This window comes from Rhea americana, unplaced genomic scaffold (assembly GCF_003343005.1).
Source record: "Rhea americana isolate MKP2758 unplaced genomic scaffold, rheAme1 scaffold_479, whole genome shotgun sequence".
Taxonomy (NCBI): Eukaryota; Metazoa; Chordata; class Aves; order Rheiformes; family Rheidae; genus Rhea; species Rhea americana.
The window spans coordinates 121,197-140,132 of NW_028186622.1; the positions used below are offsets into that span (position 1 = coordinate 121,197).

The 18,936-nt window shown below is 44.1% G+C and overlaps 1 protein-coding gene across 2 annotated transcripts in view; it reads right to left on the bottom strand.

Moving 5' to 3' along the window:
- Positions 1 to 18,936, bottom strand: part of IFT172 (intraflagellar transport 172) — a 50,692-nt gene that overhangs the window by 23,118 nt on the left and 8,638 nt on the right. For both annotated transcript variants that reach the window (XM_085316699.1, XM_085316698.1), the window contains exons 5-17: positions 15,754 to 15,819; positions 15,271 to 15,350; positions 13,754 to 13,841; positions 12,461 to 12,675; positions 12,241 to 12,364; positions 11,063 to 11,158; positions 10,007 to 10,168; positions 7,537 to 7,590; positions 5,864 to 5,967; positions 5,130 to 5,215; positions 4,515 to 4,627; positions 956 to 1,123; positions 508 to 644 (exon numbers count right to left, since the gene is read on the bottom strand). In XM_085316699.1, coding sequence (XP_085172825.1) covers positions 508 to 644; positions 956 to 1,123; positions 4,515 to 4,627; positions 5,130 to 5,215; positions 5,864 to 5,967; positions 7,537 to 7,590; positions 10,007 to 10,168; positions 11,063 to 11,158; positions 12,241 to 12,364; positions 12,461 to 12,675; positions 13,754 to 13,841; positions 15,271 to 15,350; positions 15,754 to 15,819 — 1,493 coding nt within the window. The remainder of the gene's footprint in view (positions 1 to 507; positions 645 to 955; positions 1,124 to 4,514; positions 4,628 to 5,129; positions 5,216 to 5,863; positions 5,968 to 7,536; positions 7,591 to 10,006; positions 10,169 to 11,062; positions 11,159 to 12,240; positions 12,365 to 12,460; positions 12,676 to 13,753; positions 13,842 to 15,270; positions 15,351 to 15,753; positions 15,820 to 18,936) is intronic.

The window sequence follows — 18,936 nt, forward strand, 5'->3', positions numbered from 1 at the left end:
TGCGAACATGTGAATTTTTCTTCCCTGGTCAATTTTAAAGCCAGGTAACAATGTCAACCCTATCCAGGTGCCTATCATGACCACTTCAGACAGCCAGCTTTTACTCTGCACAAGCAGGCCAGCTCCTGTTTCCACTCAACTGTCATCATCCTTGGAAGGGCAGCAGCATGAGCACTGGAGCACCATTCCACATCTGGCTGCTACTGAAGATACACTTATTTACTGCAGTGAGTAAAAACTGCCTGCAGTGAATTTCTGTCAGTGTCAGTGGGACAAGACTGGCCAGACTCTTGTCTGAAACCATGGAGCTCTGGGGACGACAGAGCAGAATATTCACTCTTGAAGGAATTGCTGCACATTATGACCAAACATAGCATGAACACCATGCTCAGAGCCTAAACTTCAACTCTGCTTGTAAAGACCTGCTGGTGAGGTTTGCTGACCCTCAGGCATCTGTTACATGAAGTAGACTAGTTGCCATCATAATGTGGTGTATCTAACACTTACCTGTGGTAATCCCCATCATCAATGGCAGTTCCAAACTCTATAAGGCCTTCATCCAGAGTATAGGACACAGTGTTAACACCTTCAGTTACTATCACTTCAGTCTTCCCATCATTTCTTTCCAAGTCTACAATATCCCCCTGAAAAGAGTACCAGCTATCAGCTCTGGTGAGTTAAAGTTTTGCTGAAGGAGCTCACACCTTGCCAACATTGTCCTTATCTCAACAGAGGGAATAAAAAAGCCATGGAATAGCTCCTTGCTGGAGAACTTATCTCCAGGTTCTGCCATAGATTTCTGCCATAGAGTTGACAGATAGGCTCATATTCTGTCCAGGAGAAACTCAGTTCCCTCCCTTCTCCCTTTCACAATACAACCCTCCCTAATCCCACACCTGTGACCAAGAAGTAACAGAAAATACTGCTGCAGAAACCAAAGTCTCCAGATTTTTACCTTCAGAGGAAACATGGTGACTCGCTCTGGAGCATCGATGTTATACCAGATGCAGAGGCTGTTTCTGTTCTGAGCCACCACCACATCACTGCCTGGAACCCACTGCACATAGGAGCAATAGTTCAAAATAGTAGTCTTGGTGCTTCTTTCAATGTCAAAGAGCTGCAACTAGATAGGGAAAGAGGAGAAAAAGACTCAGCTGGGCCCATGACTGGGCTGTTTGCTCATAGAAACATGGTAGGAATGTCCTGGCAGATATTACCTGCCAGGAATCAGACATCTTCAAGATGTGCAGCTCAAACTTCCACACTGTTAGTATTTATACATGTCATATTTCAAGACTTAAGATTTTTTTTTCACCCTTGTAATATTTTAATCAGCATGCTCAGATCCTGCTTTTCTTGTGCTAAGCATAAACATATAAATCAGAATATGTTTCATGCTACTTCAGCTCCCTCTCAGTTGAAGAATTGCAATGAAACAGCATCTCAGGATGGACTCTAAAGGACAAGAAAAGGAACAGATTTTGATATGGACTACATGGTCAAAGACCTCTATTAATGGATAAGTATCATCTTGTTCTGTACCAGTTTGTAATCATGTTGTGAGTATCTTCAGGCACACTCATGGTTCCCAGGAGAAGGGTCTCTTGCATCCTTCATGCAAAGGCAGTCCTGGGCTGACCTGTCCATCCTAAGCAGCATGAACTACTGCTAATAAGGTGAGAGGGTGTCTGTTTGTAAAATACACAGTCCTGAACCAAGCTTGGTAACTTGGAAGATGTAACCTGACAAGTTATAACAAAGATATATGATACCTTCTGACTTAAAAGTGCTAGGCTGTGTCTGCTCCTCCTCATAATTGTCTTCACCTAGCAAATATGAGAAAAAGAAGGTGAAAGAGAACTTCTCTGGGACTCAGGATATGCCACAGGCAGGAGAGAAGGCAGTCCCCATGTTTGTCTGTACTGAACTGGTCAGAGAAAGATGTACAGACGTAGCTTAGGAGAATCATGTACTGTCTGATCTGGACTGGTGGCAACGTTTGCTGAAGGGGTGGGTAATGGATCTCTCCTGATGACAGGTCTGAAAAGGAGCCTGAAGAGGCAGCAGCAATCTTGGTGATGCCACTGAGATTCTTGCTGAGATAGTAAATTAGAGGATCAAAATGTAAACTGAGGAAGAATGCAGAAATAAATATAAAAAAGTATGCTGCTGGGGAAGTTCTCTGTTCTCACATGGAAGAACATACATAGCCTTGTGGCAACGTACCTACCACAAATAGAAGCTTGTTTCATCTGTTACAGATTGCAATCACTGTTAACACCTTTCTGAAGACAATTAGTGCAGCAAAGCCCAAATAGAAGCCCTTGGTACTCGTAATGATCCAGCTGTGAAAGAAGAAAAAACTATTTCCTGTGTGATGCTCTTAGGAATATGTGAAAATGGTATCCTAAAGATCTGTACACATGGGACAATTCTCTTCCGGAGAGTCAAGAGGATCTTGGTTAGAGATCCTCTTGCATGCTAATGCAGATGCAGGCATTATGTTTTCTACAAATCCAGGTTAGGCTGTTCCTTCTATTTCTCTGGAATCACAAAGTATGTGAACGAGCCCCTGTCCTGTGCGGGCCTGGAACCAGAATTACAGCCTTTGTGCAAGAAAGCCTACCTTTTACACACTTTGTTAGAGAAGTCTGCATGGTAAAGAGTTTGTGAGGCAGTAGATATATGAACTGGAATCTTTGGCTACAAAGTTAAGCACACAGGTTGCTATCTGACAAGCTTGTCAGCAATGAATCAGGCTGTTTATAAGCGGTAACAAGTAAACAGGTATCTAAGGGGAGATCTGTGATTTCCAGGCAAGAGGGTGTCTTTGCATCCCTAAAATCTATGACGTAGTCTTAAGGGTCAGGCTATCAAAAATGACATAAAAACAGCTCAGCAAAGAAGCCTGGGCTCCTGCCTGAAACACAATGGGTGAAGCCACAGTTTCTTGAGATGAGGACAGCCAGAGTGGAAACATTCTACTGCAGACTGACAGTCTCCAGTGGGATTTAGACTCCAAAGCAATTAAAACTATCTTGTAATGAACTGCAATGGTTACAGCCTGAGTCTGCCATGGCATCTGGGATACCTGCATAGAAGATCTAGATGTGAACTATAACACTGTCAAGAAGGCCATGGTCTCTTCTCTGAAGACTGTGGTGACAAGAGGAGCAAATGAAGTCAAGCAATCAAGGGGCCTTACATTCATAATACTAAAGAGGGCTTGATAATGAGCTGAGTGGAACTGTAACAAAGTTGATAAATACATCTTCTTGGCTGCTGAGGTTCTTAAGCTGTATCTCTACAAGTAAACTCAACACAGCTGGGACATGAAGTGAGTACCCATAGATCATATAATCATACTGTGAAACCTGCTGTGATTTTGGGCGTTTTTGTCTTGGGCTAACTAGTACTGTCCCAGTCAATGTTCAGTCATAGTTTAGGAACTAATAGAAGCCAAGGGCCTTATCAGACAGGCTATTTGGTTGTGACTATGCTGTTTTGAAGAATCAGAGAGTTCATCCTACACACACAAGTTGAGCTGTTGCAGAGAACAGCTTTTTTTTTATTTACAAGTGTAAGTGCAACATTAGGTTCCTGATGATACTGATATTCACTCACTTGCCTCAGTTTCACAGCAGAAGAGTCTATTCGTTTTCAGAAGTGAAGAGATGGAGCAAGGTATCTAGCAACTAGCTTCCTATCTTACTACTGCTGAGTACAACTAATGAATTCACGGTTGGAATCATGCCTTCTGAGTCAGGCAGCACTGACTGGGTTTTTTAATTCCACACTGAGCCATCTTCTTTAGGAGATCCTTTTGCAACTTTAGCTCCCAGTCTTTACTAATCGGCAGTTTAAAGAGTTGTTTTTCCAGTATGTGGCCTTCACCAAGGCAACAGAGGCACCTRAAAGTCCACCAAGATAATATATTTCTCAGAGATGGTGTCAGGTTGGAAAGCTATTTTAGGAGAGCAAAATATTAAGTCTCAGTAGATGGGAAAGGAACTAGGACTGGTCAAGAGCAAAATTCAGAGAGGAGTGATATCAGAAGCAGCAGAATTTTGAGAATGAACTGAAAGGCAGTGATGATATCAGCAAACCTCTTACTTACAAAGTGTTTGGTCTCAACTAGATTCTGTCTTGACCGGGCTGAATATGCTGTCCTTTACAAACATAGTGTCAGATGTACAGTGTCCTGGCATTCTGGAAGAGGTCTGCATGATTGAGAGGTAGTGTGCATTTTTATCCAAAGTGTGAACAGCTCTAGCTATAGCTTGACACTGAACATACAATGCTGCTAGCTCATGCAATCTGAACAGGTCTGCCTTCTTCAAATGAGTGGTCAAAAAGAGTACTCAGGATGAGTACCCTGTCCTCATGGCAGTACAGATTCCAGCACAGTAGCAGGAATTATGTGTTCTCCATCTTCCCTGCACTTGGGCATATCTGTCTTTCCCCTCCCCACACGCACCAGCTTGCCACACTCCCCCCAAATGTGTCTGTCTTACTCTCATTTTCTTATCCCTGAAGAGTAGCTTGTGGCCTGTTTCATTCAACTCCAGCCATTCAATCTTGCTGTCATGGCTGATGGTGCCAGCATTGTAGCCACCAACAAGGTCCACTTGAAAATGAAAGAAAAAAAAAGTGTAAGTACCTAATGTGGGACACCTGATGCTGTCCCATGTGGAACAGGTGTCTGGGACCTAACTGGGGCAGGATCCCATGGCAAACACACTGTGATGTGAAGGGTAGACTGCAATGACATTTTATCTTGGTACCTTACCATCATCAGTAACTCCCTCCACCCTTCTGTGAGAATGCTAAGAGCACAGGCAGTGCATGCAGCAATATCATCAAGCTGAACTGCACAGAACCTTAGGTCAAAGACACAGCCACAGATACCCCACAGCTGAGTCCACACCAGACACTTAACATGCCAAAAGTAGGGCAGCCTGGGCTCTAGTGAGGCTCTGCCTGGCAGACTGAATACAAAGGGGCCTTTCAGGGATTGGCTGCTCGGCAGAGTGAATGCAAAGAGGGCCTTTAGGGATATGCTCTCTGGCAGAGTGAACACAAAGGAGTCACAGGCTGGGAAAATACAGGAGAGGGATGTTTACATTCACCTGTTGCTATTGTCTTGATGTCTATCAAATAAGCCAGTCTCTTGTTCGCCTCCACGCCTCTCTGCCGTCTTTCATTGATACGAACACTATTATTTGAAGGGAATGATGACTGTTAGCTTTACTACTCTCTAAATCCACAAGACTGAGTCCTGTCCTCTCCCCAAAGAATTACTTGCAGTTTCCCCAAGCACATGGAGGCTTTTGTAGTTTGCTGACCCAGTACTTAGAGCTGCCTCAACCAAGAGCAAAGCCTTCTGCTTCATGACTCTGAAAGCTACCTGAATGACCTATGTTTCCTCTTTAGGAAAGCCCACGGTCCTCACCTCCCTCCTCTTGAATAAGAAAATGCCATTTCAGAGGGACAGAGGAGGTCCCACTGGCATCTAGAGTCCCTGTTAATGCTGTCCTAGGGCCAGCAGGATGTACTGATGCCTGAGTATGTGCACAGGTGGTCCCTCTTCCATCAATTGCCAAGTCAGGCTTCAGTAAGCATGTATCAGAGGAGAATAGCTTCGTGACCTTCTAGAACTTTACACCCCTTAAATGTAACCGAGTGATTAAACCCCGCTATCGGACCCTGGCAGAAACAAGTTGCTCAGAGAACATTCGGTATTATGCCCTCAGGTCCCAGTGTCTGGGGGCTTTGTCCTAAAGAAAAGGCACTTCCAAGTAATGTCCAAGGTTGCTCTCAAAAAAATGCTTGTACTGGTCACACAAGCAGCCTTGACACTCACCTGACAAGATGAGGGTTCATGAACTCTGTGCGGACAGACCCCAGGATGTCATTGCTTCCATATTCCACTAATGTCAGCTCCCCAGCATTAAAGATCATGCAGACCTGAAAGAGAGAGGAGACTGCACTCTTACTGAAGAGCCAGGAGGCCTGTGGCTAGTGGCGTCCCCCAGGGCTCAGGACTGGGTCCCATCCTGTTCAACTTCTTCATCAGTGACCTGGATGAGAGGACAGAGTGCCCTCTCAGCAAGTTTGCTGATGCTACCAAGCTGGGACAAGCAGCTGACACACCTGAGGGCTGTGCTGCCATTCAGAGAGACCTGCACAGGTTGGAAAGTTGGGCGGAAAGGAACTTCCTGAGGTTCAACTAGGGCAAGTGCAGAGTTCTGCACCTAGGGAAAATTAACCCTAGGCACCAGTACAAGCTGGGGGCTGACCTTCTGGAGAGCAGCTCTGCAGAGRAGGACCTGGGAGTGCTGGTGGATGACAAGTTGACCATGAGCCAGCAATGTGCCCTTGTGGCCAAGAARGCCAAKGGTCTSCTGGGGTGCATTAGRAAAACTGTTGCCAGCAGGTCGAGGAAAGTGATCCTGCTCCTCTACTCAGCCCTGGGGAGGCATCATCTCGAGTACTGCATCCAGTTCTGGGCTCCCCAGTCCAAGAGAGACATGGAGCTACTGGGGAGAGTCCAGTATAGGGCTACAAAGATGATCAGAGGTCTGGAGCATCTGCCCTAGCTGGAGGAACAGCTGTGAGAGCTGGGCCTGTTTAGCCTGGGGAAGAGAAGACTGAGGGGGGATCTGATCAATGTGTACAAGTACGTGAAGGGAGGGTGTCAAGGGGACAGGGACAAGCTCTTTTCAGTTGTCCCGTGTGACAGGACAAGAGGCAATGAGTAGAAGTTGAAGCACAGGAAGTTCCACCTGAACGTGAGGTGGAATTTCTTCACTGCAAGAGTGACAGAGTACTGGAAGAGGTTGCCCAGGGAGGTTGTGGAGTCTCCTTCTCTGGAGATCTTCAAGGCCTGCCTGGATGCAACTCTGTCTAACATGCTCTAGGTGACCCTGCTGAGAGGGGAGGTTGGCCTAGACGATCTCCAGAGATCCCTTCCAACCTTACAGATTCTACAATTCTATGATTCCATCACCATATCTATCAGCATACCTATCAGCAACGTGTACAGAAAAGCATTCAGCTGCATATAAGCATAAATTCACACACTGTGAGATGAGCAAGGACTTGTCTTTCTGTGATGACTGCTAGCTTCTTTAGGGCTGGGAATTTTAGTCCTGTGCCAGTCAGTGCTGCAGAAGGAGCTAAGCTGTCATCCTGACAGCTATGAGCTGATACCTCAGCTCCTCCAGTTTTACCTGCTTTGCTAGACAGAGCAGGATTCCATCCAGGCAGCTAACACATCCTGTTTTCTGTAACTCTGACACCCATATTTTACTGCTCCTATCTCCTATAGGGGCATGAGTTACAGAGTCTTTATAGTGAGTTTGTTCTACACTTGGCATTTGGGAAAGGCAAATATGGAGAGGAAGCAGAACAGAATTTGCAGGGAGAGGATCAGTCCAGGAAACAGTTGAACAAGCGTGGTTGACACTCTCCTCCCCAGTACACACACTGCTCTACTCACCTTTAAGGGGTAACATCGTGTCCCATCCAACTTACATTTTCATTGTCGAAGAAGAACTTCTCATTCCCTCCAGATCCTTGCCAGGCTACCTAAAAGGCAATGGCATGGAGTAAGCAAATGCCAGACTGGCATCTCTTGCAGAGGACCAAGTTGTAGGCATCAGGGTCTACATTCCAGCTAGTTATCATAGAACCAGAGAATAGTTGAGGTTGGTAGAGACCTCTGAAAATCATCTAGGCCAACCTCCCTGCTCAAGCAGGGTCACCTAGAGCATGTTAGACAGGATCGCATCCAAGCAGGTTTTAAATATCTCCAGAGAAGAAGACTCTACAACCTCTCTGGGCAACCTCTTCCAGGGCTCTGTCACTCTCACAGTGAAGAAGTTCTTCATATTCAGGCAGAACTTCCTGTGTTTCAGTTTGTGCCCATTGCTTTTTGTCCTGTCACTTGGCACCACTGAAAAGAGTCCAGCCTCATTGTCTTGACACCCCCCCTCCTCTGTTAAGATATTTGTATACATTGACAAGATCCCCTCTCAGTCTTCTCCAAGCTAAACAGGCCTAGTTCTCGCAGCCTTTCCTTATAGGGGAGATGCTCCAGGCTTCTGATCATCTTTGTAGCCCTATGCTGGGCTCTTTCCAGTAGCTCCATGTCTCTCTTGTACCAGGGAGCCCAGAATTGGACTCAGCTATGTTATGTTTGTTATGTTATGTTACTTTAGTTATGGCTCATTAACTTCCTGCTAGCGCTCAGAGAAAACAGAAGGAATCCAATTCTTACTAAATCTCAGTTCTTAGGCTTAAAACCTCAACACTACTTGCAAGCAAACAAATCGTGCCTTTCTCTCAGCAGAACAGATAAGCCTGGCCTCTGCCTGTCAACTCCCAAGACAAAGAGCAAGAGTTACATTGCACAAGGGATCATGTTCCAGCAGTTTAGCTGTCAAAACAGTAAATCAGTCATTCTCAGTTTGCAAGTGCCCCCCTTCTTTTTTTAGTAATCTCTCCTTTAAACTGCTGTCTTCTTTCTGCAGCATCTGATTGCCTTCTGGACAAGAGCCCTTTAGGTGACCAATATACTCCCTCTAGCCCACTCTTTCACAGGCACCTCTCTGCCCTCCTCCAGGCTACCTTTATGATAAAAAGCACCCCCACATCTCCTTTGTCTCAGTAAATCTATTCTGCAGAATAAGTGCTACCACTTGTTGGGGGCAGAATCTCCACATCTGGCTGAAACCTTTCTTTTTTATGTCCTTGTGTGGAGTCATGTTAGTAATGACTGATCGACGTAGTGCCAGTGAGAGACCAGCTGATCTGGCATTTTTGAAGAACACTAGATAATGCAATAGTTGTTGTGATGGCAACAGGCAAGTGGACAGAGAGGCAGAAAACTGAAAGCTAAAGCTGCAGCTATCCTTTTCCTCCTTGAGCAAGAGCTCCAAGTCACTGCTTCAATAAAGCTCCTGTGAGACAATAGATCGGCAAATGGAATACTCACAACCTTATTCTTTGTAAAAGGTACATATAGCTGTGCAAGCGAAAGAAAAAGTACATATAGCTGTGCACGATGGTGCAGAGAAACCTGTGATATTTAGTCTGTTTAGTCAAGATGGATTACCAAGCAGCATTATCCCCCAGTTCCAATCTGTAGTCAGGACCACAGCTAGCTCCAGGTAGAATTTAGCACAGTTAGCCTGATTAAAGGTGTATGTTATCTCTGTGAACCACGCAAAAGCATCCTAAGGCCTAGTTTATACTTTTGTCAGACACTAAGACCTACTGCCAACATTTCATGGACTTGGCACATAGCCTCAGCATTCAGTGCAGTATGAGCCTCAGGGTATGGACAACTCTGTATATATAGATCTGTACCAGAAATGGTACTGCAGCAATGGATAGAATATTTTTAAATACAAGAATATTCATACATTCAATCTCGACTGTACAGATATACAGAATGAAGTCTTGAGGCCCCCAATACAAGAAAAACATTGATAAACTGGAGTGAGTTCAGCAGAGACCACTGAGATAGTTGGGGATGGAAAACTTGCACGGTAAGTGGAGGCTAAAAGAACTTGGCTTTTTCAGGCTGGAGAGGAAAAGCTCTCCTGAGCTGCAAAAAGACAGAGCCAGGCTTTTTTTCAGAGCACAGTGGGAGGATGACAAAATTGTCATAAATTATAACAGAGGAGATTCCAGCGTGACATAAGGAAATGGTTTTCCCCTATGATGACAGTCAAGCAGTGGAACAGGAGCCCAGAGAGAAAACGGGATTTCCATCTTTAGAAATATTCAAGGTCCAGTCAGATGAGCAGCCAGCTCTGAGTTTTACATTAACCTTGCTTTGAATAAGAGGTTGGACACAAGACCTCTCAAGGTCACTTCCAACCTGAATTATTCTATGATTCTTTGAAAAGAAATGTATCATTACCATGCAGAAAACATATTCTTTGAGTTGCAAAGTTAAGCATTTGAAACTCAAGAAATGCCAGAGGTTTTCCAGTACCTCACTGAGCTTGTTGGAGCTGATGTCACCCAGCAGCAATGTGTCTGAAGTATGGGCCACCAGATATCTCTCTTTCCCCAAGATCTTCACCTCATCAATCTCATAACCATAGTGAGATTTCAACACAACTCGAGTTCCTGTTGAGAGGTTCTTCACAATGACCTAGAGAAAATGAGAAAAATATGAGGCTTCTCTCTACGCAGAGAAGAAGAAAAACACAAAGTCCTTGCCCAATGGAAGATATATGCAATGGAGGATATTTGGGTACATAAATGTCCCCTCCCAGCATTTAGTTGTTTTTTAAGAAATCTTACCATCTCTTTTGTATGGGGTAGGCACTGCAGCAGCAGTGTGGGACTCTCCCTTCTGCCATTTAGAAGTTCCTAGCCTAATCTGGAGGACAACTCAGGCCCTCAGGATGAGCCACCCTCTGGGAGTCCTGATCTCTCTCCACTGACTACAGATTGCCTGGACTGCTAGCCCACTCTTATTATCTAATTTTGAAGCAAGGAAAGTTGGCTGAGATTAAGCCACTTATAGAACCTTCATTTTGCATAGAGGTATCCCACACAAATTTACAAACTAGGAAATAAACTCCATTTTCTCTGCTCCCAGTCAATTTCTGCCCACTTTACCCTGTTTCTGAAATATTCTCTATGTCCTTCCCAGCAGGTTGCTACACACAAACTGTAGGTATTGATATGAATCTAAAATATTTCCTCTGGTAATTTACTGTTCTGATTTTTGAGTGCATTTTTTAAGGCAGTGTGACTGCTCTAAAGGGAGCAGAGAATGAAGTAAATGGACTTAGAAAAATACACCCTCACTCTCAACTCTTTTAAGTATAGTTTTATTGGGTCTGAAGCTAACTACCACAGAACTTACATGGCTCCCTTCAGCTGATTGAAAGGAATCTGAATGACTGGGCTAAGGACTGGAGACATATAGATAATGGACAGAAAAGAAGCTAATGGCACCAAAAACTCCAAACAGGTATAGTTTTAATGAACATCCTATTTTAATCAACAGACGTTACTTCATTGGATAATCTCTTACCTGGCTTGGTCCCACATATGTCATTTCAAATTTATTTTTGTAAATGCTTCTGCGAAGGCAGCAGTCAAATTGTTCAACTCCTCCACACAGAGTGCCCTGAGGAAACAAACAAAGCACATCACCAGCGAAATCTGTTAAGGAGGAGGCATTCCTCACATGAGAGAGATAGAAGTGAGACAGGAACCAACAGATCTTGGCTTCTGTGGCGAACAAGGATCAAGGACCCCACATGCATAGGGACCAGCTCTATCCTGACAGCAAAGGAAGAAAGATTCAGAGATACTCAGAGAATCAGAGTTTACCAAATACATGGCACTTACATGGCAGAGAAAGGGGAGGAGTTAAAAAACATCTTCATAGAATCATAGAATCAGTAAGGTTGGAAGGGACCTCTGGAGATCATCTAGTCCAACCTCCCCGCTCAGCAGGGTCACTCTAATCTTCCCTATTACACCTCTCAGTTTGCCACTCCTCCCTCTCCTCCTCAAACTCTTTTCCCTTCCAAGAGAATCCTTCCAGCTTTATCTCTTTCTTTATGATATCCCCAAACACTTTGGTCCCCTTTCACTACTCTCCCATATCTTACCCCTTCCCCTTCCATGCAAGCATTCATCTGTTAAATTAATGTTTGAGTATATTTTAAAGATTCCTGATTTTGTTAAACATAAAAAGATGCAAAAACAATTAAAGAGAAGTTATAAAAGGCAATCTCCCTAAATAATTCTTTATAGGGACAAATGCAGGGCTTTAAAGAGTTATTTAACTTAATACAGAAAAGCAGACCAACACTCATTGGCCGGAAGTAGAAGAAAAATACATCTGAACTGAAAACATGGCTCGCAGCCATGGAGTATAACGAACAGTTCAGTTTTTACACTTGTCACAGATTCTCAGAGGAAAGAATGCTAATGAGACTGCTCTAGAGAAGCTACTTTTATTATGCTTCTGTGAAGAAAGGAGGACTGCTTCCAGTGAGTCACTGCACAATTACATATGCTGTTTTCCATTCTTGCACTCTTCGTATAGCACATCCAACTGCTGCAGTGTCCCTTGACCCATGTTTCAGCCCAGGCACATGACCACTATCAGTAGCCCTCCCCACATCATCCTATGCTCAGCAGTGTGCATGAGACTGTGCTGGGCACATGACTCATGGGCTCAAGTCTGATGATACAAACCACACAGATCCGTGAACCATCCCTCTTCCAGGCTAAAGCTGTTATGGTGTAGAGGTGAGCTATTTCTTTGGATTTGGCTTCCTCCCAAGCACTGCGGCGTGGGCTCCAATTCAATACCCTTAACCTGTCAGGACAGATGAGGAAGCACAGACATGAACAACTGTACATGATTGAAGGAGAAAGCACTACAAAACGGAGACTTTACCATCAGGCATTATACCTATCATAGCTGCCAATGACGACAGCCTGGCCACCAGGACTTGTGGCTGCTGTGGTGAATTCCTTCTCTGAGGAGTCCCGGCTATAGTCAAAGATTTGAATCACATTACCTTCCTTCCCATAAGCTACTATCTTCTTGTCACAGCCTGCAGCCACAATGCTGTTGGAAGCCCAGGCAAGGGCATAAGGAGGACAGGGATGCATCACCAACTTACCCTATATTAGACAAGAAAGAACACTCTGAAAATAGCAATGGTTCTGTCCCCCAAATGGACTCCACAGTCAGCAACCATAGTGAGACCAGCATGAGGCCCTTTGGTAAAGTCTAGCTCATGGGGGTTACTTTGTCTGCCTGTCTCAGTCTGCAGGAAGGCAGAAAGAAACCAGAACTAAGAAATGCATTCATTCATCTAGGAGAAAAGATTTCTCCTGTCAGGAAGAAGACCAGTATCACTAACTAGACTAGGATGTAATCTTAACCCAGCAGAATAATTCTGGAGCCTTCAGCATATCATATTAGATGGCATACATATACAAACTGCTTCACTTAGAGAGGAAAGATCCGAGTGGAAATAATATTCCCTTCACCACAGCTTAAGGCGCAGAGACTATTCCTTTTGGGGAGGAACAGGAGGCTCAGGAGAAATGCTGGGCACTCAGAGTATAATGTCAGCAGAAACAATAATAGCTTGGGATGGGCACTGTAATGATTTGCTCTTACCACACCTTGGAAAGAATGGACAGTCTTTAAGGCCTACTTTCCTTGCCTTTTCCAAAGACAGTACCAAGTCCAAAGTAGATTTAAGTGATGGACAAAGTAAGGAGTACTCTTCCCCTCTCTATGTTTAGCTGCTGTCTAAGGGATCTCCCATCTTCTGGAGGAAAGGCCCAGTTCATGGGTAATTTGGGAACTGTCTTCTAAAATCTGCCAGGATAACTATACATTACTTAGTGAGAAGAAGGTGATACATGTGGCCTGGGACCCTACCCACTCAAGCAACATTCTCCCGGACACATTAACATACTCAGATCTTTTCAGACATCTGAAAAGCCTCATGCCTCACACACAGAGAAGTAACTTACCTTATTACCATCACAGTTAGTGTAATCCAAAGCATCTAGTCACTGTTCTGCCTGTATCAGTGCTCTACAAACCCTATGCTAACATGTACAGACTGCAGCTCCTCTCCAGATGTGAACTCCTTCCACAGCTTGATCACTTTCCAAAGCTCCTGAGCTCAGGAACAGATTTCACAAAGAGATATTTTACTCACTAAAGGAGAATCTTTGATACCTGTGATTCACCTGAACCCTCGTCATCAAAGAAGAAGCGTACTATGGTTCCATCTGCATGGCCAGATAGGATTCCCTTCCCTGATATACTGCAAAGAAATGAAGACAGAATGATGCAAAGTTGCAGTAACACTCACACCTCAACTTCCCCACCTCTGCCCAGAGGAACCAGTCCCAGAGCCATCACTGATTTTCCTCTGAGTCAAAAGTATGCTGGCTGATGTATACAAGAAGATCTAGTACCTGTATCAGAATCTGTAAAAACAAAGCAGACAAAATGGAGACAGGAAAAGAGACTGGCCAACTAAGTATCTTCATCATGTAAAATCATGACAACTTATTTTATTACTAAAATACAGAAAGGTTAAGGAACCTTAACTGTAATAATGACTATGCATGCAATTTCTCACAGCAGGGAGTATGAAACAATCCTTGAAATGTAACTATCCCAGAAGTGGGGCTGGATATTGTGACTCCAGGAATCCCTAAAAGCAACAAAAGCTGGAGACAAACTATCTGGACAAACACCCTAACTCCACTATTTGTAGCATTAATGACTTGCGTACTTCTCTATGGAATTAGGGGGAGGAGAGCAAGGAAGAGGCTATAGGCTTTGTATAATGTAAACAATTAATATTTTTAATGATAATTCAAATATAGAATACAAGTCCTACAAACACTATAACAACACAAGAATCACAGGTCTGTCTTCTGTGTATTGCGATCCCACATATGTCATTGACTCTATCAACTGCAACATGAGCTGTGTTTAGAAATAAAGGAAGAGGTAGAGAGAGGAGGTAGAGAGGAGAGGGAAGGAAAAAGGTAGAAGAAGGGAAGGAGATGGGAAGGGGACAAAAGGAGGGAAGAGGCAGAGAAAGAGAGAGAGAACAGAAACTCTGTTTCTTTGAAATAAAGAAAGACTTTGGAAGGATTTCCTAATAGTAGAGAGTCAGAGCCATAGACTAACTTTAGGTTTAGAATTCAGTTACCACTCAAAAAACAGAATAATGAGAATTAATGAAAATCTCACAGTTAAGACAATAACATAGCTTAAATTATTTTAGGAGGATACTATAGTAGCGAAAAAGAAATCTAGTTAAAATAATTTAAGGTTGTACTTTATGGTTGATTTTTTCTAATTATTTTGTCACATTTTCATCTGACAGAATATTTTTATTTCTTTAGCCCTTAAGCTTTCCTAATGTTAGTAGTTAGCTAGAAGAAGTTGACAAATTTAATCTTTAAAAATAAAAAAATAAATCAATATATGAGCAATCTCATGGGGACTTACACCTTGTTATAYTTTTGGGGTAAAGTCAAACTGTGTTTGCGAGTTTGGGGTGGCCATATTTCAGATTTTAAGAAGGAATTCCTTCTGACAAGCACAGAATTGTATCATCTCCACAAGAAACTGATAGCATAAAGACACTTTGTCAACCCCCTAAACTGAAACAGGTTCTGGCAGGGCTGATGCCTGAGCTAAATCAGTGTAGTCTAAAGCAATACCATACTCACTTGGAAGTTAGTGAGACCACATAGGAATCCGTCCCATAAATGGTGGAGGACTTGTTATTCTTTGTATTTGCTAAACGAACCTGAGAAAAAGAATCTGATCAATGCTTTTTCTGTCCCCATGTTAAAATGTGAATTTCCCCCAGTGTAATATCCCCAAAGTTTTCCCAGTCTATGAGCTGTGCCAAAAATAACAGAAAGCTCACTGCTTTCTAGTAGATCAGAGAAGAAGTGGAAGAGTTGGAGCTGCTGTCACACTTCTACATTGCTAGGAAGGCTCAAGAAAAGGACCAAAGGATCTGGTAGCTCCTCCAAGGAGTAAGTGGGAGCAAAACCAGCAAATTCAATCAGTGGTGTAATCCTTTTGTTGCTGAGTAGTGCCCTAAGCCCACATAGTAATGGCTTCTGTTCAGCAGCCCAGACATTTGCAGGCTCTGGCAATCCCTGCATGGAATAGAGCATCAGGCACATAACAAGTTTCTCTACCTTTCCTTCAGCGAGACCAAAGACGATGATATTCTCCGCTGGCCACAATAAGCAGGTCACGGCACTCTGACAAGGAGGAGGTAAAAAGAGAGATAAGAGCTCCATCTTACTTAGAAAACTACTTGCCTCATTGCAACAAAAGACAGCTCATGAACAGTAAGACCACTCAGACCAAGAAAGAGATGGGGGCACTAGGGCGAATCTTCAAGTGGGACTGAGGGAAGCCCTCCACCTTGAAGCTTGAATTAGATAATAGTGAGGTGGGATAGAATAACAGGCTGAGGAAAACAAAAGCAGGGCAAAAGTTATACTAGATGCTCTTCTGAGAAGATCTCTCATTGATCTTGTCAGTGGTTTTCCATGTTATTTCAACATGCTATTGTTGAATGTACGTAAACATGGCTATTTCTAAAGATATTTTGCAACTAGTATAAAACAGAAAAACAACCTGACTCAACTAGTTTCTGTAATAGATGTGAGTATGTTCATACTTCAGATCTTCACTGGTTGACTCACAAACAGCCTTTATATTTTTTCATATTCAAACAAGAGATTCTTGATATGTCAGGGGGAAATGTGTTAACTAAAGTCAAATCAAATGGATTTTCAAAATCTAAGGCAAGGGCCAGGATGGATAAAGCTGGCCATGAAACCCAACAGTGAGAGATGGCCAAGAGAGTTAATGAAATTGCTTCACATTTAAACTGAAGGATATCAGTTAATAAAAAGGCTATATTACCCCAGTGCTGGCACCATGCCATGTGTTCTATTTTAAGTATCTAGGACTGCTTTAGGTACTTACATATAAGTCTTCACTCATYCAACAACACAGCTCTAATCAGATACCAAAATGTCCCTGGATACTTAAGCTGCTCATAACTTACACACCTAACCAATGACCAAGGCCCATTTTTTATTGCTCCAGCTTCCCAGGCATCCTTATCTCTCCACCTGTGAGACCCTTATTTTCTGTCTTACACAAGCACAAGCAGCCTTGTGACAGGTTGGAAATGAGGTTCACTTAGTGGTAATGTGCTCAGCCACTAGTGTAAGGGAGTCAAGCTTGCACATACTCATCCTGACCCTCTACCAGGAAGACTTGTTTGCTAGCAGAGCAGAACAGGGCCACTGTATGCAGAAGATGTAAAAGAGTGCTCAACAAATTTTGCAAATGGCAGGGGAGGGAAAGGATTCAATAAATGATCCCTAACATTGACCCGATGTACCACAAAGTAGTAAAGATCAATATTTCTCTGCAGGAGAAAATCTAGTCCATCAAGGACACAGTAGTAAAAAGATCACACAAACAGTATTAGAAAAATAAAGGATTTATTATGACAGAAATGGTAAAAAAGGCATGCAAAAAGAGAAATAAATCATTAAAAATACAAAGAACAGTATTCATGCTGCATGCAACTTCCAAGCATTGTGAGATGCAACGAGCAAAGAGAGTACCACCTGCTGATCTAAATAGATAGCAGCGCTAAGCAAAACGGGAAGYAGGCTTCCAATAGGCTGTTACTCAGGTAACCCAGCAAAGAAGAGCCAGAGAGCCAGACAGCAGTGCCAGTCCCTACCAGTGTGTACAAGCAGCAAATGACAACAAAAAGTCTCTCCACTGAGGCTACAGGCACCAACACCTGACATAGCCATGATGTTCAGGAAAGCAGAAAGTAGATACCAAGCCCCTTCTGCCCTCTATTCCTGTCTGGATGGAGACGTGCACAACCTGACCTCTAGTGTCATGATAACAAAGAATGGTTGAGATTGGAAGGGACTTCTGGAGATCATCTAGGCCAACCTCCCTGCTCAAGCGGCATCACCTAGAGCACATTGCACAGGATCATGTCCAGGCAGGTTTTGAATATTTCCAGAGAAGGAGACTCCACAACCTCTCTGGGCAACCTCTTCCAGGGCTCTGTCACCCTCAAAGTCAAGAGGTTCGTCTTCATATTCATGCGGAACTTCCTGTGTTTCAGCTTGTGCCCGTTGCCACTTGTCCTGTCATTTGGCACCACTGAAGAGTCTGGCCTCATCCTCTTGCCAGCCTTCCTTCAGGTACACATAGACATTGATAAGATCCCTTCTCCGTTTTCTCTTCTCCAGGCTAAACAGGCCCAGCTCATGCAGCCTTTCCTCCTAGGGGAGATGGTTCCAGCCCTCTGATCACCTTTGTAGCCCTATACTGGACTCTCCCCAGTAGATCATTTCTCTCTTGTACTGGGGAGCCCAGAACTGGACACAGTACTCGAGATGTGGTCGCACCAGGGCTGAGTAGAGGGGCAGGATCACCTCCCTTGACCTGCTGGCTCTTTCTGATGCAACTAAGGATACCATTGGCCTTCTTGGCTACAAGGGCACAATGCTGGCTCATGGTCAACTTGTTGTTCACCAGCATTCCCAGGTCCTCCTCTGCAGAGCTGCTCTCCAGAAGGGCAGCCCCCAGCTTGTACTGGTGTGTGAGGTTATTCCTCCCTAGGGGCAGGACCCTGCACTTGCCCTTGAGGTTCCTCTCCGCCCAGCTCTCCAGCCTGTCCAGGTCTTTCTGAATGGCAGCACAGCTTTCTGGTGTATCAGCCACTCCTCCCAGTTTGGTGCTAGTAAACTTGCTGAGGAGGCACTCTGTCCCTTCATCCAGGTCACTGATGAACAAGACTGGACCCAGTCCTGAGCCCTGGGGAACTCCACTAGCTACAGGCTTTCAGCTAGACTCTGCACCACTGATGGCAACCCTCTGAGCTCTGCCTTTCAGCCAGTTCTCAATCCACCTCACTGTCCATTCATCTAGCCCACACTTCCTGAACTTACCTATGAGGATGTTACGGGAGACAGTGTCGAAAGCCTTGCTGAAGTCAAGGTAGACAACATCCACTTGTTCTCCTCTCATCTACCCAGTAGTTATTCCATCATAGAAGTCTATCAGATTGGTTAAACATGACTTCCCCTTGATGAATCCATGCTGACTACTCCTGATCACCTTCTTTTCCTTCACATGCTTAGAGACGACATCCAGAATGAGCTGTTCCATCACCTTTCCAGGGATGGAGGCGAGGCTGAATGATCATTCACCAGAATAGCTCAGCCACAGCCAACAACTTGAAGAAAGCAATTAATCACCAGAGCAACAGAACTGCATGGGCTCCCCTCGTGCAGCCAGGAGTGAGCATTCACATAGGCTGGAGG